The 23,978-nt window shown below is 42.8% G+C and overlaps 1 protein-coding gene across 4 annotated transcripts; it reads right to left on the bottom strand.

Annotated features, from left to right (window-relative positions):
• Window positions 1-850: 850 nt before the first annotated feature.
• Window positions 851-23,808, bottom strand: LOC135528005 (translocating chain-associated membrane protein 1-like 1). 4 transcript variants are annotated; one of them, XM_064956752.1, is made up of 11 exons: window positions 23,462-23,808; window positions 22,260-22,320; window positions 18,178-18,296; window positions 17,729-17,845; window positions 17,559-17,617; window positions 16,874-16,997; window positions 16,560-16,630; window positions 7,321-7,425; window positions 6,898-7,041; window positions 6,582-6,742; window positions 851-6,482 (listed from the first exon to the last, which is right to left on the bottom strand). In XM_064956752.1, exons 1-11 carry the CDS (start codon window positions 23,579-23,581, stop codon window positions 6,409-6,411), a joined length of 1,155 nt encoding a protein of 384 aa, XP_064812824.1. In that variant the 5' UTR covers window positions 23,582-23,808; the 3' UTR covers window positions 851-6,408. The 4 variants fall into 4 exon arrangements, with proteins under 4 accessions (XP_064812824.1, XP_064812825.1, XP_064812826.1 ...); XM_064956753.1 differs by having other exon boundaries at window positions 851-6,479; XM_064956754.1 differs by having other exon boundaries at window positions 16,874-16,958.
• Between the last annotated feature and the right edge of the window lie 170 nt (window positions 23,809-23,978).

Below are 23,978 nucleotides of genomic sequence, written 5' to 3'. Positions count from 1 at the left end.
CTGTAAAGGATGTTACAATAACTAACAGTGACAATAAATGTGTGTAACACTATTTTCAAGATACAGAAACATTTAGGCCAAAGTAGCTTTGAATCCTGATTGAACCTTTAAAAGCAGTAATGCAATATAGTTTCAGTGTTTAAAGTGTAGCCCATCCAGATGGTCAGCTATAGACTTCATAGATCGTTTTTAAGTCATTCACATAATGAAAACAAATGGCTTATATTCATATATTTTTCTAGTGTTCTCTGCTCACCATTTAGAAATAATCAGTTACTTGCCCTCAAATAAGGTTGTTACATTAGAGCTACCTATTCTTTAAGAACATACATGTAAAACATGAACGAGACCCATTGCCAAAATAATGTTGCATTTGGTTGCATAAGGAAATATATTAAAAAGTGCAGACAGGCATGCATACTTACTTTATCCAAATTATGATAAGCAGCAGTATTTAAAAAAATATGGACCTAAGGAAATCCTTAGGTCCGAAGACCTCCTCGAAACGTGAACCTCATCTGCAATTCTCATAAATAAACAGAAAAACAAGTTAGGGATTCATGAAGTAGAATGTGATGGTAGGCCTACTTTCATCTGAAATTGAACATAAGAAATCAGTGGGAAGGCAGTCATAGCCATATCAACATCAGTTAAATGTTTTGCAGAAACCCCTGCTGTATGACTGACTATACATTTCCTCTGATATCCTTCATGTGGGATCATCATTCTAACATTGTCAAGACTGGAATTACACAGTTTCTCTCTCACATTATCTTCAGTTTCAACAGAAATAGAAACAATTCAACTCCGACCTTGAGGCAACAAATCACACTGAAGGTGACAGCATCACTCAGGATAGTCAAAGGCTTTATTCAAACAAGAAATAAAAAAATAATAACAAATAAACAAAAAACAGAAAATCACAAGGTTTCGCATAAATACATACAGTCCAGAGCATATCAGAGACGACACATTTAAAAAAGAATTAAACAACAACATTTAGACGCAAGCAGCAAAATAACACAACAAAACAATCTGAAATAATGTAGTGTTTTCTCTGTTCCTGGCTGTCATCATCTCAAATGCATTAATGGTAGTTGCCACTCAAAAGGTTAATATGAAACTAATAAACTATTAGCATGGGTCTTTGCATTGTGTGGATAAATTGCCACCTTACCAGAGATCAAATGGTCATTGCAGTCACGAGCTAGGTTATAGACATCAGTGCTACAACCCAAAATGCTGACAGTACAGACCGTGGCATCCATTGGTGTCATGCTTCACACTATGCTGAATATTTCAATAGTGTGCGTGGTGGTACGAGTGAGAAGACAACTCAGAGGGGAATATCATGTCTCCTAACCTGGATGAAGGAGGCTCATGTTACTCAGCCCTTGCATCATGACGAACTATGATATCAAATCAATCAGTAAAGGAATGGATGAAGGGCAAATGCTCAAGTTAAATACTAGAGCCGGGACGATACCAATACCGCAATACTCGTTAGTATCGTGGCAAGGAAACAAAGCAGGTTTAACTTCTTTAAGAAAACAGCCCTGTTAGAAACAAACCTCATTATGTTGTCACATTTATTTTCCAAGCTATAGCACACAATGTGTGTCATACAGAAGGTTTTTGGTCTTTTAAACACTTGATCTGCTTCGTGTTTTCATTTTTGCCATGGAAAAAAACCATTGAGATACTGGTATCATTCCGGCCCAATTAAATACCCCTGCAGGACACACCTTAGAACAATAAAACAAAGAAACATAACAGGATCCTTGCTGATCAAACCTTGCCATCTAATTACATGGATAGCAGAACGTTTTATAGTATTCTACTGTAATTACTGCAGAAGGCACAATTTCAGTATAGTGCTTTCAGAGCATTGTCCTATGGCAGAGTGGTTCTTATTTACTCGAATTCAATACAGGGCCTAATCTATGAAATAGAGTATAAGATGGTGAAACTATGAAATAGGACTAGTTCTCTCGCACTGAAATGTGCACCCTGACTTAAAGGGGAGCAAGCTTTGTCTTTTGATGTATAAAAACAACTCATACCAATAAGGATGCAAAATACAATTCATATATATTTCTGTGTGTGTGGTGAATATTAGTGAACTTTAACAGTTTTTTCAACTATAAAAATAGCTAAAAAAATCTGACAGGTATTTTTAGTACAGAGTAGCGTTAAATTCATATAGATTATTTTATTTTAAATATCAGATACATTAAAGTAAAAGGCTGGTATAAAAGTAATCTGCTCCTCCTTTCCTCCTAAGACATTGCCATGTAACAGACTCAAAACAGAACACCAGTCCTCCACACTTTCAACTTACGCTTTAGATAGAGCAGCATGAGGACTAAACTCAAGTCATCTATTTCCTGCCGAAGCAATACTACTACTCAACCTACCAAAAAAGCAGCCTGGTCCCAGATCAGTATATGCTTCAGCCAACTATAATGCTAGTCAGAGAAGTTGGCGAAGCACAAACAGATCTGAGCTCAGGCTAGGAATGGTAACTAGTCCCATTTGTGACAACAGCATTGGGTCTCTACAGGACATAACATAAGTGTCCAATTGCAATGTCCAAATCACTGGACAGGTGGAGCAAGAAGGCCCCTTCAGCCCATATGTGGCAAACAGAAGTCACAGAATCTATTTCACACAGGACAGGGGTTAAGGAAGGGTCAGGGGTTGTAAGCAAACATCCAATAAGACTTTATATAAAATATAACTCAGTTACCACTCACTGTCTTCATTACAAAAGCCTTTTTTTGTCAATTAACAAAAAGGTGAAATGAAAACAAGGTAAAGGATTTAAAAGGAAACAAGGAGAGTTAAACAGTCTGTCAAGCTCCATGAAGCCACAAGGGCAACAACTTTTTTTTAAAGTGAAAATGCAAATACACTAAAGCATGAATCATGCAGAGCCTTCACTTCCTCACGGGCACACACAGTAGGCATAACCACAGGTAGAACTAGACACGGGCATGCACGCACACACACATACACACGTCCCATCTGAGAATTAGTCTCTTATAGCCAGACCTTGGGCAACGGCACATTCAAAGATTGCGGAAGTAAGCCGTCTGGCAAGAGATTATCTGAGAATGGGATGTACGGTATAATAAGTGGGTGTCTATGGAGGCAGCTGCCTGCCAACATACACCACAGGCGGCCGGTAACACCTTAATTGGGGAGGACACGCTCATAGTAATGGCTGGAACGGATTGATGGAATGGATTAATGGAATGGTATTGAACACACCAAATACATATTTTCTATGTGTTTGATACCATTCCCTTCTAGCCATTATTATGAGCCGTCCTCCCCTCAGCCTCCTGTGCCATACACCCAGATATAAAAAAGGCAAAAAAAGAAAAAAGGAAACCCGAGGAGAACTCCATGGCTCACGCCACTGACATTTTAAGGACACTTAAAAGGAGGATTGTATCATTTGGGTTGAGACTGAAAGCGTTTCGCTTTGTACATCGTCTATGCTGGTTATAGAGTTGCCAAAGCATGATAAAAAAATAAGATATGACTGAAATAAATAACTCAACTCTTCCAGTGGATGTGAAAAAAAGGCCACTGAATGCTTCTGAGATGCAAACTCAACGGCTCGTCAAAACTTACCCATGACCCTTTAGGCTTAACTCTAAATTGAGGCATTAATTATTGGCATTGTTCATTAATGAATGTAATCTTATCGGAGATTGAAATCCTGAACCAAAACACAAATCCTCCACATACAGTATCAGTCAAAAAATTTGGACACCTACTCATTCAAGGGTTTTTCTTTATTTGTACTATTTTCTACATTGTACAAAAATAGTGAAGACCTCAAAACTATGAAATAACATAAATGGAATCATGTAGTAACCAAAGAAATATATAAATATATTTTATATTTGAGATTCTTCAAAGTGGCCACCCTTTGCCTTGACAGGTTTGCACACCCTTGGCATTCTCTCAACCACCTTCACCTGGAATGCTTTTCCATGTCTTGACGGAGTTACCACATACTCATTGGCTGCTTCTCCTTCACTCCGTAGTCCAACTCATCCCAAACCATCTCATTTGGGTTGAGGTCGGGTGATTGTGGAGGCCAGGTCATCTGATGCAGTACTCCATCACTCTTCTTCTTGGTCAAATAGCCTTTACGCAGCCTGGAGGTTTGTTGGGTCATTGTCCTGTTGAAAAACAAATGATAGTCCCACTAAACGCAAACTAGATGGGATGGCGTCTCGCTGCACAATGCTGTGGTAGCCATGCCGTTTAAGTGTGACTTGAATTCTAAATAAATCAGACAGTGTGACCAGCAAAACACTCCCACACGATCACACCTCCTCCTCCATGCTTCACGCACCTACTTTGCGTCTCACAAAGACACAGCGGTTGGAACCAAAAATCTCAAATTTAGACTCATCAGACCAAAGAACAGATTTTCACCGGTCAAATGTCCATTGCTCGTGTTTCTTGGCCCAAGCAAGTCTCTTCTTATTGCCTTCCTTGAGTAGTGGTTTCTTCGCAGCAATAAGACCATGAAGGCCTGATTCACACAGTCTCCTCTGAACAGTTGGTGTTGAGATGTGTCTGTTACTTTAACTCTGTGAATCTTTTATTTGGTCTGCAATTTCTGAAGCTGGTAACTAATGAACATCCTCTGCAGCAGAGGTAACTCTGGGTCTTCCATACCTGTGGTGGTCCTCAAGAGAGACAGTTTTATCATAGTGCTTAATGGTTTCTGCAACTGCACTTGAATAAACTTTAAAAGTTGACATTTTCCAGATTTATTGACCTTCACATCTTAAAGTAATGACGGACTTTCGTTTCTCTTTACTTATTTGAGCTGTTCTTGCCATTATATGGACTTCGTATTTTACTAAATAGGGCTATCTTCTGTATACCACCGCTACCATGTCAAAACACAACTGACTGGCTCAAACGTATTAAGGAAAGAAATTCCACAAATTAACAAGGCACATCTGTTAATTGAAATGCATTCCAGGTGACTACCGCTTGAAGCTGGTTGAGAGAATGCCAAGAGTGAGCAAAACTGTCATCAAGGCAAAGGGTGGCTACTTTGAAGAATCTAAAATATATTTTGATTTGTTTCAACACTTTCTTAGTTACTACATGATTCCATGTGTGTTATTTCATGGTTTTGATGTCTTCACTATTATTCTACAATGCAGAAAATAGTAAAAATAAAGAAAACCATGAAATGAGTAGGTGTGTCCAAACTTTTGACTGGTACTGTACATCAACGCATCATTTTCTCAAGAGATCTAGTTCTGTCTGCATGGATAAAGAAAGTATCTCCAGTAATGGAGTTTTGGATAAAGGCCAGTTGAGTCAGAATATGGCTGATAGAGTTGGTCAATCTGTGAGATGGGGCTACTCAATGACTAACTACTAACAGTGCCTCAATCCCATAATAGCACAGATTTCATATGGCAAAAGCAAGTAACAATACAGGCATCAAATGGACACCGTTAGGAGTTAATGGTGAGGTCCCTATACAAAACCAATATTAAGGTAAAATAAAGTTTTAGTCCAACGTTTCACACACTTCTTGTTTTACATGTTATGTTGAGAACATGAATCGTGACATGCACTCTTGCTGTAAAAATTGAACAGTGCATGTTTGACTTCCTCAGAAATCCAGTTGGAAAGTTTGATTGACAAGGGCTCTGAAGCTGGATGCAATCGCTCCAGATAATTTGTCAAAAGGTCATTTTCGGAGAGGAATTATCTATCCAGTTACTTCCCACTTCCTCTCTCTCAAGCAACATCATTTGAGTGGGAGAGATTTAGCACAGACAGACCTTGCCCAAAAGGCCAGTACAGAGTGGCTTAGGGCCAAACCCCATGTTTTCGTTCAAAGGAACACACAGCACAAGCAGTGGGGCAACTGGTGGGGCACACACGGGTAGCGGATTCATACTTTAAAACATTTAACCAGTTGACCCTGCCCTGCTTACATCCCATCCACAGAAATAACAACTGAACACAAACATATGAGGTCATCAAAACAAACAAAAACATAACTATTAAAACATAGGTTCTAACACAAAAAGAGACAGTTAAGGTTATTTTGGGGAATAGATTAAAAAAAATGTAAGTGATGAAAAGACAATGTCACATTGAGAATAGCCCCCTCACGGCAGGGTAGCCTAGTGGTTAGAGCGTTGGACTAGTAACCGGAAGGTTGCAAGTTCAAATCCCCGAGCTGACAAGGTACAAATCTGTTGTTCTGCCCCTGAACAGGCAGTTAACCCACCTTGGCCGTCATTGAAAATAAGAATTTGTTCTTAACTGACTTGCCTAGTTAAATAAAGGTAAAATAAAATAAAAAACTTCTCCTTAGCTCCATCCCTCCATTCTCTCCCTCCAACTCTATGAGGCTTTGGCTTTTCTCGCACGGGGTGACGTCTTGTCATCGGACTTCACCACACCGTTCGCAGAACCTACTAACAAAACAAACAAGAACAACATGTCAGAAACATATCTGTTTTACAGAGTTGTAATGACTGGAGGTGGGTGATCCAAGGAGGCGGCAGCGGACTCACCCCGGGCCAGGTCCTTCTTGTGGGGCTTGCTCTTTGGGCTGAAAGCCTTCTTCTTGGAGGCCTGGCTCTGGCTGTGCTCCCTCCACTTCTTCAACTGGAAGTTGATGAACTTCCACATCATCCAGGCCTGGGTCAGGCAAATGGCAGCCAGGCACGTCATCCTGAGAGGCAAGGGGGGAAACATTATGAAGACCAGCCATGAGCAATGACAGGCATTTTACTTTCTTTGATAGATGAAAAGTTCAAACTTGCTCTCAAGGGCCAAATCAGAGGGGGTAACAGGGCAAATTAAGCAATCTTAAGAAACATGACTTGCCTAATGGTAAGCACATTGAAGTTGCCTTTTGCCAGTGAGAATCCCTGGTTCTCTGCGCGGGGCAGTCCGAAGCCAAAAGTCAGTACGGAGAGGGTGAGGGTAAGGAGGCGAGCGATGACGAAAAGTAGTGCCCACAGAGTGAAACTGGAAAAGAAAAGAATGAGTTAGTCACCATGGCAACAACAGTGACATCTTCCATGGGCTGACGTAAGACACTATCGGTTATTCAAATCAATTAGTTTAGTCCGTTAAGGGAGGAAAAGCTCCCATTGTATCACACAAGTGACTTGCTGAAGGTGACAATAATAACAAAATTAAATTCCAAACCTATCTCTGTATGCAGGTTTTATTCCCAACTTCTCCCCTCCTTGTATTGACTGGTATGAAAATGGAGGGGATGTCCAGCATACAACTCATACATACCCCTTCTGCTTGTTCTCGTCACTGAAGTAGAAGAGGCGTGAGGCGTGAAACAGGAGCTCCACCAGGTAGTGAGGTATCAGCAGCACCAGGCCCAGCCGGTGGAGGCTGAACACAGGAAGTCCGCAAACACCAGGGGAAACAGATAACAACCCTTAAATCAGATGACATTTTCTGTCCAGGGATTAACCGTACTGAACTACCCAATAAAATTAAATATTATTCACATTTGCAGGAGGAAGCATCTTTAAAAGTTGTCCAGAAGATAGAAGCGATGATTTATGCATATCTACCATAAAAGGGCCTATAATTGATCCATGCAATGCAATTATGAGTGGCACTACTTCCAATATTGTTGTTTAGTATTTTTGGGCAAAATGGTTGTTACAGTCTAATGCTACGTAAATGCTTGAATTGAATAGTACTATATGTACTGTATCAACTGGTAATTGTCCATAGCTGTCCAGTACCCTCTTCACACACTGCACAAAGGAGGGATTTGCTGCTGACTCCTTATCGATCAGGCACTAGAGCCCCAGCTCCAGGCCAAATTCTTCTTCTAACCAAAAATAACTCATCACTCCCCTCAGTCATGTAGGCTGTGAGAACTGGTTAGAATATGTTCTTCTTTGTACAATGCTTTAAGGAAGTGGAGCCAAGTCCCCTAATCTCTAATGTAAGCTTGCTTTCCCCTAGAAGAGGCAATCATCTCTGAATAGAATAAGTATATAATGACTGTGTGATTCTGTAACTTTTGAGTTCTTCTCCAGTTCATCCTGAGAGTGATCTCTCTTGCAATTGATTGAATAAACTCCCATTGCTGATAAGTTCTGTCTGATTCCTGAATGAGTTTTCCCTCAACAAGTAGGTGTCCTCCCATCGATTAGAAATATTAAGGTTGTTTTTTGGGGTAAGACCACCACCACGAGGGTTATTCGAGAGAGGATATGGAAAGGACACAAGGTAAAGGGTTTCAGCCCACAACATCAGCAGGGGAAAAGGATACATCATAACACTGAAGCCATTTGCAAAAAAACTTGAATGACCTCCTTCCCTATCCTGTCAGTCATGCCCAGTGATCAGAAAGAGGTATCTAGAGCACTAGGATGAAATTAAAGCACTACGCTGCCTTTACCCATCTTCCAGACCAGTGGTCTTGAAGGACAGGAGCTGAGTAACAGAAGGCCATTAAAATAGTATTGGGTCAAGGAGGTTCAGATGCCAGCTAAAACAGTTAGAGGTACTTCTGCTGATTATACTACTTTGATAGGATATCACTACTACTGTGATAACTGCTGAACTTTTCCAGTCACTTTCACACAACAAATTAGTTTGTCAGACTTGACCTGTATGTTGGAAGATTAAAAAGGTGGCCTGTATGGGAGGTATTTTGAGGACAAAGCAAATACATTCATACAGGTTTACAACTAACCCCACCCATCACCTCAGACACCAAACTCTCCGGGGAAACAGTGCATTCGGAAAGTAGTCAGACCCCTTCACTTTTTACACAGTTACGTTAGACTTATTCTAAAATTAATGAAATTATTTTTTCATCATTAATCTACACACAATACCCCATAAGGACAAGGTGAAAACAGGTTTAGAAATTTCTGCAAATTTCTAAAAAAATAAATACCTTATTTACATAAGTATTCAGAGCCTTTGCTATGAGACTCGAAATTGAGCTCAGGCACATCCTGTTTCCATTGATCTTCCTTGAGATGTTTCTACAACTTGATTGGAGTCCACATGTGGTAAATTCAATTGATTGGAGGTTATTTGGAAAGGCACACCTGTCAATAGTTGACAGTGCATGTCAGAGCAAAAACCAAGTCATGAGGTTGAAGGAATTGTCCATAGAGCTCCGAGACTGGATTGTGTCGAGGCACAGATCTAAGGAAGGGTACCAAAAAATGTCTGCAGCATTGAAGGTCTCCAAGAACAAAGTAGCATACATCACTCTTAAATGGAAGAAGTTTGGAACTACTAAGACTCTTCCTTGAGCTCGCCGCCCGGCCAAACGGAACAATTGGGGAAGAAGGGCCTTGGTCAGGGAGGTGACCAAGAACCCAATGGTCACTGAGAGCTCATGGGTTCCTCTGTGGAGATATGAGAAACTTCCAGAAGTACAACCATCTCTGCAGCACTCCACCAATCAGGCCTTTATGGTAGAGTGGCTAGACGGATGCCACTCCTCAGTAAAAGGCACATGACAGCCCGCTTGGAGTTTGCCAAAAGGCACCAAAATAACTCAGACCATGAGAAACAAGATTCTCCGGACTCATGAAACCAAGACGGAACTCTTTGCCCTGAATGCCAAGCATCATGTCTGGAGGAAACCTGGCACCATCCCTATGGTGAAGCATGGTGGTGGCAGCATCATGCTGTGGGGGTGTTTTTCAGCAACAGGGACACTAGTCAGGATCGAGGGAAAGATGAACGGAGCAAAAGTACAGAGAGCACCTTGATGAAAACCTACTGGGGCGAAAGACAATGACCCTAAGCACACAGCCAAGACAACATAGGAGTGGATTTTGGACAAGTCACTGAATGTTCTTGAGTGGAACAGCCAGAGTCCGGACTTAAATCTGATCAAACATATCTGGAGAGGCCTAAAAATAGCTGTGCAGCGACACTCCCCATCCAACCTGACAGAGACTGAGAAAATCTTCAGAGAATAATGAACGGAACTCCTCAAATACAGGTGTAGCCAAGCTTGAAGCATCATACCCAAGAAGACTCAAGGCTGTAATTTCTGCCAAAGGTGTTTCAACAATGTACGGAGTAAAGGGTCTGAATACTTATGTTAATGTAATATCTGTTTCTTATTTTTATAAATTAGCAAAAATGTCTAAACCTGTTTTTGCTTCATCACTAGTCATCGCCATTTTACCTGCCGTTGTTGTGTAAGCTGATTAGCTGTTGTTGTCTCACCTGTTGTTTTAGCCAACTCTCCCAATCAACACCTGCGATTACTTTATGCCTTGCTGTATGTCTCTCTCAAATGTCAATATGCCTTGTATACTGTTGTTCAGGTTAGTTATCATTGTTTTAGTTTACAATGGAGCCCCTAGTTCCACTCTTCATACCTCTGATACCTCCTTTGTCCCACCTCCCACACATGCAGTGACCTCACCCATTATAACCAGCATGTCCAGAGATACAACCTCTCTTATTATCACCCAGTGCTTGGGCTTACCTCCGCTGTACCCACACCCCACCATACCCCTGTCTGCACATTATGCCCTGAATATATTCTACCACGCCCAGAAATCTGATCCTTTTATTCTTTGTCCCCGACGCTCTCGGTGACCAGTTTTGATAGCCTTTAGCCGCATCCTCATCCTACTCCTCCTCTGTTCCTCGGGTGATGTGGAGGTAAACCCAGGCCCTGCATGTCCCCAGGCACCCTCATTTGTTTACTTCTGTGATCGAAAAAGCCTTGGTTTCATGCATGTCAACATCAGAAGCCTCCTCCCTAAGTTTGTTTTACTCACTGCTTTAGCACTCTGCCAACCCAGATGTCCTTGCCGTGTCTGAATCCTGGCTTAGGAAGGCCACCAAAAATTTCCAAAGATTTCCATACCCAACTATAACATTTTTCATCAAGATAGAACTGCCAAAGAGGGAGGAGTTGCATTCTACTACATAGATAGCCTGTAAAGTAATGTCATACTTTCTAGTTCCATACTCAGTTTGAAAATCTAATTAAAAAAATTAATCTATCCAAAAATAAGTCTCTCACTGTTCCCGTCTTCTATCGACCCCCCTCCGCTCCCAGCAGTGCCCTGGACACCATTTGTGAATTGATCAACCCCATCTAGCTTCAGAGATCCTTCTGTTAGGTGACCTAAACTGGGATATGCTTAACACACCGGCAGTCCTACAATCTAAGCTAGATGCACTCAATCTCACACAAATCATCAAGGAACCCACCAGGTACAACCCTAAATCCGTAAACATGGGTACCCTCATAGACATTATCCTGACCAACTTGCCCTCCAAATACACCTCTGCTGTCTTCAATCTGGATCTCAGCCTAATTGCCTGTATCCGCTACGGGTCCACGGTCAAACGACCACCCCTCATCACTGTCAAACGCTCCATAAAACACTTCTGCGAGCAGGCCTTTCTAATCGACCTGGCCCAGGTATACTGGAAGGATATTGACCTCATCCAGTCAGTTGAGGATGCCTGGTCGTTCTTTAAAAGTAACTTCCTCACCATCTTAGAGAAGCATGCTCCACTCAAAAAATGCAGAACTAAGAACAGATATAGCCCTTGGTTCACTCCAGACCTGACTGCCCTCGACCAGCACAAAAACATTCTGTGGCGGACTGCAATAGCATAGAATAGTCCCCGCGATATGCAACTGTTCAGGGAAGTCAGGAACCAATACAAGCAGTCAGTCAGGAAAGCAAAGGCCAGCTTTTTCAAGCAGAAATTTGCATCCTGTAGATCTAAGTCCAAAAAGTTCTGGGACACAGTAAGGTCCATGTAGAACAAGAGCACCTCCTCCCAGCTGCCAACTGCACGAAGGCTAGGTAGCACGGTCACCACCGATAAATCTGTGATGATCGAAAACTTCCACAAGCATTTTTCAACGTCTGGCCATGCCTTCCTCCAAGCTACTCCAACCTCGGCCAAAGAGCCCCCCCCCCCCGCAGCTACTCGCCCAAGCCTCCCCAGCTTCTCCTTTACCCAAATCCAGATAGCAGTTGTTCTGAAAGAGCTGCAAAACCTGGACCCATACAAATCAGCTGGGCTTGACAATCTGGACCCTCTATTTCTGAAACTATCCGCCGCCATTGTCGTAACCCCTATTACCAGCCTGTTCAACCTCTCTTTCGTATCGTCTGAGATCCCCAAGGATTGGAAAGCTGCGGTGAGACACCCTGGACCCAAACTGTTACCGACCTATATCCATCCTGCCTATCTAAGGTCTTCGAAAGCAAAGTTAAACAGATCACTGACCATCTCGAATCCCACCGTACCTTCTCCGCTGTGCAATCCGGATTCCGAGCCGGTCACGGGTGCACCACAGCCACGATCAAGGTACTCAACGATATCATAACCACCATCGATAAAAGACCGTACTGTGCAGCAGTCTTCATCGAACTGGCCAAGGCTTTCGACTCTGTCGACCACCATATTCTTGCCGGTAGACTCAGTAGCCTCGGTTTGTCTAATGACTGCCTTGCCTGGTTCACCAACTACTTTGCTGACAGAGTTCAGTGTGTCAAATCGGAGGGCATGTTGTCCGGTCCTCTGGCAGTCTCTATGGGGGTACCACAGGGTTCAATTCTCGGGGCGACTCTTTTCTCTGTATATATCAATGATGTTGCTCTTGCTGCGGGCAATTCCCTGATCCACCTCTACGCAGACCTCACCATTCTGTATACTTCTGGCCCTTCCTTGGACACTGTGCTATCTAACCTCCAAACGAGCTTCAATGCCATACAACACTCCTTCCGTGGCCTCCAACTGCTATTAAACGCTAGTAAAACCAAATGCATGCTTTTCAACCGTTTGCTGCCTGCACCCGCACGCCCGACTAGCATCACCACCCCAGATGGTTCCGACCTAGAATATGTGGACATCAATAAGTACCTAGGTGTCTGGCTAGACTGTAAACTCTCCTTCCAGGCTCATATCAAACATCTCCAATTCAAAATCAAATCTAGAGTGGGCTTTCTATTTCGCAACAAAGCCTCCTTCACTCACGCTGCCAAACTTACCCTAGTAAAACTGACTACCCTACCGATCTTCGACTTCGGCGATGTCATCTACAAAATAGCTTCCAATACTCTACTCAGCAAACTAGATGCAGTTTATCACAGTGCCATCCGTTTTGTTACTAAAGCACCTTATACCACCCACCACTGCGACCTATATGCTCTAGACGGCTGGCCCTCGCTACATATTCGTCGCCAGACCCACTGGCTCCAGGTCATCTACAAGTCCATGCTAGGTAAAGCTCCGCCTTATCTCAGTTCACTGGTCACGATGGCAGCACCCACCCGTAGCACATGTACCAGCAGGTGTATCTCAATGATCATCCCTAAAGCAAACACCTCATTTGGCCGCCTTTCCTTCCAGTTTTCTGCTGCCTGTGACTGGAACGAATTGCAAAAATAGCTGAAGATGGAGACTTATTTCCCGCACCAACTTTCAACATCTGCTATCTGAGCAGCTAACCGATCGCTGCAGCTATACATAGTCCATCTGTAAATAGCCCATCCAATTTACCTACCTCATCCCCATACTGTTTTTATTTATTTACTGGTGTGCAAAAGAGCAGAAAAGTATCTCTACTTGCACATGATCATCTGATCATTTATCACTCCAGTGTTAATCTGCTAAATTGTAATTATTCGCTCCTATGGCCTATTTATTGCCTACCTCCTCATGCCTTTTGCACACAATGTATAAAGACTTTTTTTCTTACTGGGTTATTGACTTGTTTGTTTACTCCATGTGTAACTGTGTGTTGTCTGTTCACACTGCTATGCTTTATCTTGGCCAGGTTGGCAGTTGTAAATGAGAACTTGTTCACAACTAGCCTACCTGGTTAAATAAAGGTTAAATAAAAAATTTAATTAAAATAAATTGTGGTATTGTGTGCAGATTGAGAAAAACCCCCACATTTAAATCTATTTTAGAATAAGGCTGTAACCAAATAAAATGTGGAAAATGTCAATTGGAAGGAATACTTTTCGAAGGTAGTGTATTTTCTGTACCAGTCAAAAGTTTGGACACACCTACTCATTCAAGGGTTCATCTTTATTTTTTACTATGTTATACATTGTAGAATAATAGTGAAGACATCAAAACTATGACACAACACATGGAATCATGAAGTAACCAAACAAAGTGTTAAACAAATCAAAATATAGTCAAAGTAGCCACCCTTTGCCTTAATGACAGCTTTACACACTCTGCATTTTCTCAACTAGCTTCATGGGGTAGTCACCGAGAATGAATTTCAATTAACAGGTGTGCCTTGTTAAAAGTCAGTTTGTTGAATTTCTTTCCTTCTTTATGCGTTTGAGCCAATCAGTTTTGTGACAAGGTAAGGGTGGTATACAGAAGATAATATGGATTTGGTCTTACCAAAATCGGGCTATGGCAAGAACGGCTCAAATAAGCAAAGAGAAACGACAGTCCATCATTACTTTAAGACATGAAGGTCAGTCAATCTGAAAAATGTCAAGAACTGTGAAAGTTTCTTCAAGTGCAGTCACAAAAACCATTAAGTACTGATGAATCTGGCTCTCATGAGGACCACCACAGGAAAGGAAGACCCAGTTACCTCTGCAGCAGAGGATAAGTTCTTTAGAGTTAACTGCACCTCAGAAATTGCAGCCTAAATAAGATGTTTCACAGATTTCAAGTAACAGACACATCAACATCAACACTTCAGAGGAGACTGTGAATAAGGCCTTCATGGTCAAATTGCTGCAAAGAAAACACTGAACGGATGATCTCCGCATGTGAGTTTCCCACCGTGAAGCATGGAGCTGGTGTGGGAGTGCTTTGCTGGTGACACTGTCTGTCATTTATTTAGAATTCAAGGCACACTTATGGCACACAGCATGGCTACCGCAGCATTCTGCAGTGACACGGCATCCCATCTGGTTTGCACTTAGTGGGACTATCATTTGTTTTTTAACAAGACAATGACCCAACCCACCTCCAGGCTGCGTAAGGGCTATTTGACCAAGAAGGAGCGTGATGGAGTGCTGCATCAGATGACCTGGCCTCCACAATCACTCGACCTCAACCCAAATGAGACGGTATGGGATGAGTTGGACCGCAGAGTGAAGGAAAAGCAGCCAACAAGTGCTCAGCATATGTGGGAACTCCTTCAAGACTGTTGGAAAAGCATTCCAGGTGAATCTGGTTGAGAGAATGCAAAGAGTGTACAAAGCTGTCATCAAGGCAAAGGGTGGCTTTTTTGGTTACTACATGATTCCATGTGTTATTTCATAGTTTTGATGTCCTCACTATTATTCTACAATGTAGAAAATAGTAAAAATAAAGAAAAACCCTTGAATGAGTAGGTGTTCTAAAACTTTTGACTGTGTATGTTTATGTTAGCTATGACATGCTGTGCCTGTGGTTTGAGTGTCTTAATGCCTATTGGTCCACATATTTCATTATAGTGATTGTGTTCCCCATACTCTATATATGTTTATAGTGGTCTTGTGTATTTTATGTATTGATGCAGGGCTCATCCGTAAAAGTATTGATGCAGGGTTCACCTCCTGCTAAAATAAAAGTCAAATAAAATAAGTAATAGTAAACTTGAGTTCAGATTTAAAATATATATATATATAAAAAAAAATCCTCAATAGTAGTGGTAGAGGTGACCACTGGGGAGCCAACTCCAAAGAGACCACACTCAAGTCCTCTATCCCCCACTCGCTCAAACATAGGAACTGGTTCCTCCAGTCTGACCCTTGCTGCAGTCTCTGGCTCCACCCCCACCCCCATCCGGCCATATAGACGTGTGAAGAGGCCAGCTCAGAAATGGAGGAGGGCCAGTGCACTACGGCAACTACCACTGAGGGAGAGGAGGTTGGCAAACTGTGCTAGAGGATGATGTGGAGTCACTTACACAATCATGTCGGCCTAAAAGGCAGCCAGGGGCTCAGCTGAACATGACTGGAAAGCACAGCCCCCTTCATCTTTGTGTATAAACTTACATTTTTTATTACCTTAGCATTTTTGTATTTTCTCTATATTTATCAACTGACCAATTCGGCCACATTTGGACAAACTCGTGAGGGACACCTGTGAGACTTCATACAACATTATGTAGCTCTCTCCTTCTTGAATATATCAGTCTGTTGCCCTGTTGTGGACAACATCTAAATTAATCCCAGATTCCTCTCTCAATGCATGGCCTTACATTTGTAATAAAAATAGAAAACACATGTTTTTTTGTTTTGTTTTATCTTTTACCAGATCTATTGTGTTATATTCTCCTACATTAATTTCACATCTCCACATTCAGTGTTTCCTTTCAAATAGTACCAAGAATATGCATATCCTTGCTTCAGGTCCTGAGCTACAGACAGTTAGATTTGGGTATGTCATTTTAGGTGGAAATTGAGATGAAGGTTCCTATCCCAAAGAGGTTTTAAAGTGCATAAGTAAGGAAGTGCTGAATGGTAGCTCCATTCATACAGTCTTTATCTTCTTATCTAACCACTTCCCTGAGATGACACACTCACTTTAAGATGTAGGCACCGGTGATGTGGAAGACGTAAAGACAAATGTAATAGAGCAGGCGGGGAATATCCTCCTGAAACACACAAGCAGGAAAGAGCCTGTATTAATGACTGCTGTATCAGTGTAGGGGTGTGCCACAGCAGTTTCAGTGCCACATGACTTTTAGTCACAAATTGGTTTGTAAGAGGAGAATAAAGAATATGAACCATGTATTGCAACAATGGGGAATTACAGAATCACAACATGTATCCTCCCATGTTTAAATGACAGATGTCATCTTTAGGACCTAACCCAAGGTGTGATCATGCACCCTTACCTTTCGCACTTTCTGGAAGTACAGCTCAGGAAGGGCATGGAGCCAGTATGCGATTTGGCAAATGTAGAAGAACTTCACCTGAAAGCTGCAGAGAGGGCAGGTTACAGGCAGGCAGAGATCCGGTCTATCTATGCAGGGAGCGAGTGGATATGATGGGACATGAACGCTTGATCATGATAACAGATTCTGTTACATGCATTTACAAAAATGATTTTAAAAGATAGATGAAAGTCCATCAATAAGAAAAATATATGTAAACTGGGAGAAAATATTCAGTTCACAATCTTTGTATTCCTGCTTAATCTATTTCCTCTAATAAAATGGATTTAAATAACACCTCTTTACACAATGAGAAATGAGGAGAGGGATGGAAAAGACAGACACTAGCACTGTGTGTCTAGATTGAGTAAAACATCACATTTGGAATAAATATTTTAGGGGAACCTGATGTCTAAAATGGATTTGATGAGACAGCCGGACCCTGGGTCACTAAGGCCTTTCCACTGTGCCAACTCAAAAATCTGAGCTGTCACAGAACACTTGTGGGGAATTATTGTGTTCTAGAACGCTTGGTAACTCCCCAAAAAGTTGTGATGAAAACAGTACTAACCCTGTCCCTCTGACATGTTGAAATAATAAATGAGTGACCCGAAGGCGTAAAATGTATGTATAAATCCTTACTTACACCATGTGGGTGTGTGGGTAGCCCTCCCATAAGAAAGTAGGATTTGTCGCAAATTCCTCCTAACAGATAAGAAGAGACGGCATGAGCCAAAGAACAAATTCAACGGGATGGACTGCTTGTCTTCACATAATATTTCAAGGCTCCTGGCAGCGTTTCATTGGTCTTCTTACCGCTGTTAAGATGCTGCAGCCCCAGATGAAGGACAATAAGTAGAAGGCAGCAAGCTGTCCCGATTCATTGAACTTGCTATGTTTGGTTTTCGACAGGTGCAACCGCCTATTCATTTTCTGAAATCAGAGAAAATAGGACATGAGACATGCATACCGACGAAGAGAAACGTGTCTGTTATCATTTGTTGTGGGCTGTGTAAGAGAAGGAAATGGCCATGGAGGATAAATATACTGCCTAAGAGGCTGAGAAGGATAAGACTGCTAAGCGAGACAAGGCCAGACCTTAAGTTATGATCACACTTGGGCTGGAAAAAAGGGGGAGAGACACGCACGAGCACACACAGTGACTATGTGTTCTGTAGATTAACTACCTATACAGATATCCTCCTTTCTCTCTCAGTCACACACCCACACACACACACAACAACGGTCTGTGTGCAGACACTCACATCAAGTATGTATTCCTGTATTAAGGCGTGGAGTATGACAGCAATGAGCAGGTAGAAGAACACAGTGGCCATGTCTTTAGGACCGTACTGGTACAGGTTCACTTGCTCAGCCCTCTCATCTGATAACATACATATGAACAAAAAAACAACTTGGTCAATGGCTTCAAATACAAGGTAACGGATACATGCACTAAATACTGTAAAATTATATTACGTTTTTGAAATAAATACAAATAAATATTTCAGCAGCATATCACCCTGCATCCCACTGCTGGCTTGGCTCTGAAGCTAAGCAGGGTTGGTCCTGGTCAGTCCCAGGATGGGAGACCAGATGCTGGGCCAGTAGGAGGCACTGATTAGCTGTTGTTGTCTCACCTACTGTTTCAGCTACTGTTTTAGCAAGCTCTCCCAATTCAATACCTGTGATTACTGTATGCCTCGCTGTATGTCTCTCTCAAATGTCAATATGCCTTGTATACTGTTGTTCAGGTTAGTTATCATTGTTTTAGTTTACAATGGAGCCCCTAGGTTCCACTCTTCATACCCCTGATACCTCCTTTGTCCCACCTCCCACACATGCGGTGACCTCACCCATTACAACCAGCATGTCCAGAGATACAACCTCTCTTATCATCACCCAGTGCCTGGGCTTACCTCAACTGTACCCGCACCCCACCATACCCCTGTCTGCGCAGTATGCCCTGAATATATTCTACCATGCCCAGAAATCTGCTCCTTTTATTCTCCGCCCCCAACGCTCTAGGCGACCAGTTTTGATAGCCTTTAGCCGCACCCCCATACTACTACTCCTCTGTTCCGCGGGTGATGTGGTGGTAAACCCAGGCCCTGCATGTCCCCAGGCACCCTCATTTGTTGACTTCTGTGATCGAAAAAGCCTTGGTTTCATGCATGTCAACATCAGAAGCCTCCTCCCTAAGTTTGTTTTCCTCACTGCTTTAGCACTCTGCCAACCCAGATGTCCTTGCCGTGTCTGAATCCTGGCTTAGGAAGGCCACAAAATAGTTGGGTATGTAAATCTCCAAATTTAACATTTTCTGTCAAGATAGAACTGCCAAAGGGGGAGGAGTTGCAGTCTACTACAGAGATAGCCTGCAAAGTAATGTCATACTTTCCAGGTCCATACCCAAACAGTTCGAACTACTAATTTTGAAAATTACTCTCTCCAGAAATAAGTCTCTCACTGTTGCCGCCTGCTACCGACCCCCCTCAGCTCCCAGCTGTGCCCTGGACACCATTTGTGAATCGATCGCCCCCCATCTAGCTTCAGAGTTTGTTCTGTTAGGTGACCTAAACTGGGATATGCTTAACACCCCGGCAGTCCTACAATCTAAGCTAGATGCCCTCAATCTCACACAAATCATCATGGAACCCACCAGGTACAACCCTAAATCTGTAAACAAGGGCACCCTCATAGACGTCATCCTGACCAACTGGCCCTCCAAATACACCTCCGCTGTCTTCAACCAGGATCTCAGCGATCACTGCCTCATTGCCTGTATCCGCTACGGAGCCGCAGTCAAACGACCACCCCTCATCACTGTCAAACGCTCCCTAAAACACTTCTGTGAGCAGGCCTTTCTAATCGACCTGGCCCGGGTATCCTGGAAGGACACCTCCTCCCAGCTGCCCACTGCACTGAGGCTAGGTAACACGGTCACCACCGATAAATCCATGATTATCGAAAACTTTAACAAGCATTTCTCAACGGCTGGCCATGCCTTCCGCCTGGCTACTCCAACCTCGGCCAACAGCTCCGCCCCCTCGCAGCTACTCGCCAAGCCTGTCCAGGTTCTCCTTTACCCAAATCCAGATAGGAGATGTTCTGAAAGAGCTGCAAAACCTGGACCCGTACAAATCAGCTGGGCTTGACAATCTGGACCCTCTATTTCTGAAACTATCCGCCGCCATTGTCGCAACCCCTATTACCAGCCTGTTCAACCTCTCTTTCATATAGTCTGAGATCCCCAAGGATTGGAAAGCTGCCGCAGTCATCCCCCTCTTCAAAGGGGGAGACACCCTGGACCCAAACTGCTACAGACCTATATCCATCCTGCCCTGCCTAAGGTCTTCGAAAGCCAAGTCAACAAACAGGTCACTGACCATCTCGAATCCCACCGTACCTTCTCTGCAATCTGGTTTCCGAGCCGGTCACGGGTGCACCTCAGCCACGCTCAAGGTACTAAACGATATCATAACCGCCATCGATAAAAAACAGTACTGTGCAGCAGTCTTCATCAACCTTGCCAAGGCTTTCGACTCTGTCAATCACCATATTCTTATCGGCAGACTCAGTAGCCTCGGTTTTTCTGATGACTGCCTTGCCTGGTTCACCAACTACTTTGAAGACAGAGTTCAGTGTGTCAAATCGGAGGGCATGCTGTCCGGTCCTCTGGCAGTCTCTATGGGGGTGCCACAGGGTTCAATTCTCGGGCTGACACTTTTCTCTGTATATATCAATGGATGTTGCTTTTGCTGCGGGCGATTCCCTGATCCACCTCTACGTAGACGACACCATTCTATATACTTCCGGCTCGTCCTTGGACACTGTGCTAACCTCCAAACGAGCTTCAATACCATACAACACTCCTTCCGTGGCCTCCAACTGCTCTTAAACGCTAGTAAAACCAAATGCATGCTTTTCAACCGTTCGCTGCCTGCACCCGCACGCCTGATTAGCATCACCACCCTGGATGGTTCCGACCTTGAATATGTGGACATCTATAAGTACCTAGGTGTCTGGCTAGACTGTAAACTCTCCTTCCAGACTCATATCAAACATCTCCAATCGAAAATCAAATCTAGAGTCGGCTTTCTATTCCGCAACAAAGCCTCCTTCACTCACGCCGCCAAACTTACCCTCGTAAAACTGACTATCCTACCGATCCTCGACTTTGGCGATGTCATCTACAAAATTGCTTCCAACACTCTACGCAGCAAACTGGATGCAGTTTATCACAGTGCCATCCGTTTTGTCACTAAAGCACCTTATACCACCCACCACTGCGACCTGTATGCTCTAGTCGGCTGGCCCTCGCTACATATTCGTCGCCAGACCCACTGGCTCCAGGTCATCTACAAGTCCATGCTAGGTAAAGCTCCGCCTTATCTCAATTCACTGGTCACGATGGCAACACCCACCCGTAGCACGCACTCCAGCAGGTGTATCTCACTGATCATCCCTAAAGCCAACATCTCATTTGGCCGCCTTTTGTTCCAGTTCTCTGCTGCCTGTGACTGGAAGGAATTGCAAAAAAAAAAAAAAAAATATTCGCTGAAGTTGGAGACTTATCTTCCTCACCAACTTCAAACATCTGCTATCTGAGCAGCTAACCGATCGCTGCAGCTGTACATAGTCTATCGGTAAATAGCCCACCCAATTTACCTACCTCATCCCCATACTGTTTTTATTTATTTACTTTTCTGCTCTTTTGCACACCAATATCTCTACCTGTACATGACCATCTGATCATTTATCACTCCAGTGTTAATCTGCAAAATTGTAATTATTCACCTACCTCCTCATGCCTTTCGCACACAATGTATATAGACTCCCTTTTTTTCTACTGTGTTATTGACCTGTTAATTGTTTACTCCATGTGTAACTCTGTGTTGTCTGTTTACACTGCTATGCTTTATCTTGGCCAGGTCGCAGTTGCAAATGAGAACTTGTTCTCAACTAGCCTACCTGGTTAAATAAAAAAATAAAATAAAAATTCCTCTAGTCTAAAAAAATATATATACATACCCCAATGTGCCAGGGCAGTGATTGGGGACATTACCCTGTGTAGGGTGCCATCAATCGGATGAAATGTTTAATGGGTGTCCTGACACTAAAGATCCCATGGCACTTATTGTAAGAGCAGAGGTGTTAACCCTGGTGTCCTGGTTAAATTCCCAATCTGGCCCTCATACCATCATGGCCACCAAATCATCCCCAGCTTCCAATTGGCTCATTCATCCCACTCCTCTCCCTTGTAACTATTCCCCATGTCATTGCTGTAAATTAGAATGTGTCAACTTACTTGGTAAAATAACTACTAATAAAAATTATGTAGACTTACCAAGACTTTGAGTCACATTGTATTGAATGGTGATGAACATGATGGCAAACTTTGCTGTGACCTGCAATAAACGAAAGACATCAAAATAGAAGCAATGTTGTAGCAAAAGGTATAGTCATGGTACCTTGTAACAAGAGTGGTTCTTCCTGATAATGCAGATGCATAGGAGTCAATCACAATAAAATGTTTTCGATTATTGTGGATAGCCAGATTAATTTAATGGTTCGATTAAAACCGATACATGCGTGGCAAGAAGAACAATTTCCCTAATAATCCTATTTACATTACTACATCTGAAACCCGGCTACCTGATGGCACTCTGATAACTGCTGAAAATCGCCAATCAAAATAAACGTTCTACCACAGCGAATGTTAATTTTGGGAAACAAATGTTGTTCTGATTTCAAACATATGACGTGTGTATGTGAAAACTACTTCTAAAACGCATACAGTTGTTCCTAACATACTTCACTTGTGCTCGAGGGAGGCTCGCTCGGCTGGTGCTAGCACATGCGCAGACCAAATACACCGCTGGAACGCCATTAGGGTGTTTACATGATTTAATAATTAGAAAGATTGCCCAGAAACAAGGTGTTTTAATTGGCGTATGTTTACTTCGATTTTGACATTAATAAGATTAAGATAAACAGAGTACGGCGTTTACATGACTATTGCATAATCTGCCTACTGCCATAATCAGTTTAATATCGGATTATTAGTGTGTATGATTGTAAACGTACTCAATGAGACTGACAAATTGGATGGGGAATTGGCTAGATAGCCAACAATGCGATCGTGTTTCATTTTCAGAACAAGTTGCCTAGCAGGCTAACTTAGATAGCAAGTTCAGTTAACAGCAACAAGCACTCAATTAATTACGTTTTTTGGAGACTTGAATGGGAGTTGAGTAATGTAAACAATCCCCATCGTTTACTGTCACATGCATGGATGTGATAGCAAACTGGCTAGCGCCATCTATCCATTTGGTAATATTAGATAGCTAGCTAGTTGGTGTGACATGCTAGTTGACCAGCAACTATTTAGCACAGTGTGCCTCCTGTATTCCTTGGCAATCGGTGTGACATATGAGAAGGGATACGCTTGCGCCCAGTCCCCTTTGAGTCTTGCTGACGTTGTCACAGTTCAGACGAGGCGTTTTCTTATATACTATGCAGCATACATTCCAGGGTTTAACACCGTACCTCGAACATCAGGCCGAGGAGAATTATCATAGCCACACATGAAACCATATCCGCGTGATTCTGGATCACGAACTCGTGGCTCAGCACCGGCGGGCTCTTGTTCTTCTTTCGGAAACCCATGGCTGACCGATACAGCTCTCCCTACCTGCCGCTATTCAGTCACTCGCAGCCCCCGCTTGCATTCAGATGCAAACTGTCCTATTTTGTTCCCGCCACTACTCCAAGTTCACGGTGTAAATTGCCGTTCATGTGTTCACTAGCTTAGAAACAATAAAAATGTACACAACACCACGCACTTATTTACTGGTCAGTCAAACGTCCCCTCCCAGTTCGGTTCCTAACACTCAAAAACCGCCCATTGACGTAGATAGGAAAAACCCGCCTCATTTAACTCATGGTTGACACTATGCTGAACAAATCACGTGCAAGGGAATTGGTGGAGGAGGTGTCAGTTTCATATCAAGTCAATTAGGGGATTCGATTAATCTGGCACAGAGTGAAAGTTGATTCCATTCGT

Source organism: Oncorhynchus masou, chromosome 33 (assembly GCF_036934945.1).
Source record: "Oncorhynchus masou masou isolate Uvic2021 chromosome 33, UVic_Omas_1.1, whole genome shotgun sequence".
Lineage (NCBI taxonomy): Eukaryota > Metazoa > Chordata > Actinopteri > Salmoniformes > Salmonidae > Oncorhynchus > Oncorhynchus masou.
Note: the sequence above shows the minus strand (reverse complement) of the source record. Positions and strands in the feature narration are given on the sequence as shown.

What these genes read in the sequence shown, in the direction of transcription:
- LOC135528005 (XM_064956752.1), bottom strand. Translation starts at nt 23,581, where the DNA reads ATGGGTTTCCGAAAGAAGAACAAGAGCCCGCCGGTGCTGAGCCACGAG. An exon ending in TACCCACACACCCACATGGT is followed by an intron (nt 16,998 to 17,558) that starts GTAAGTAAGGAT and finishes CTGCATAGATAG; the next exon opens with ACCGGATCTCTGCCTGCCTG. An exon ending in ACTTCCAGAAAGTGCGAAAG is followed by an intron (nt 16,631 to 16,873) that starts GTAAGGGTGCAT and finishes TGTGTGTTTCAG; the next exon opens with GAGGATATTCCCCGCCTGCT.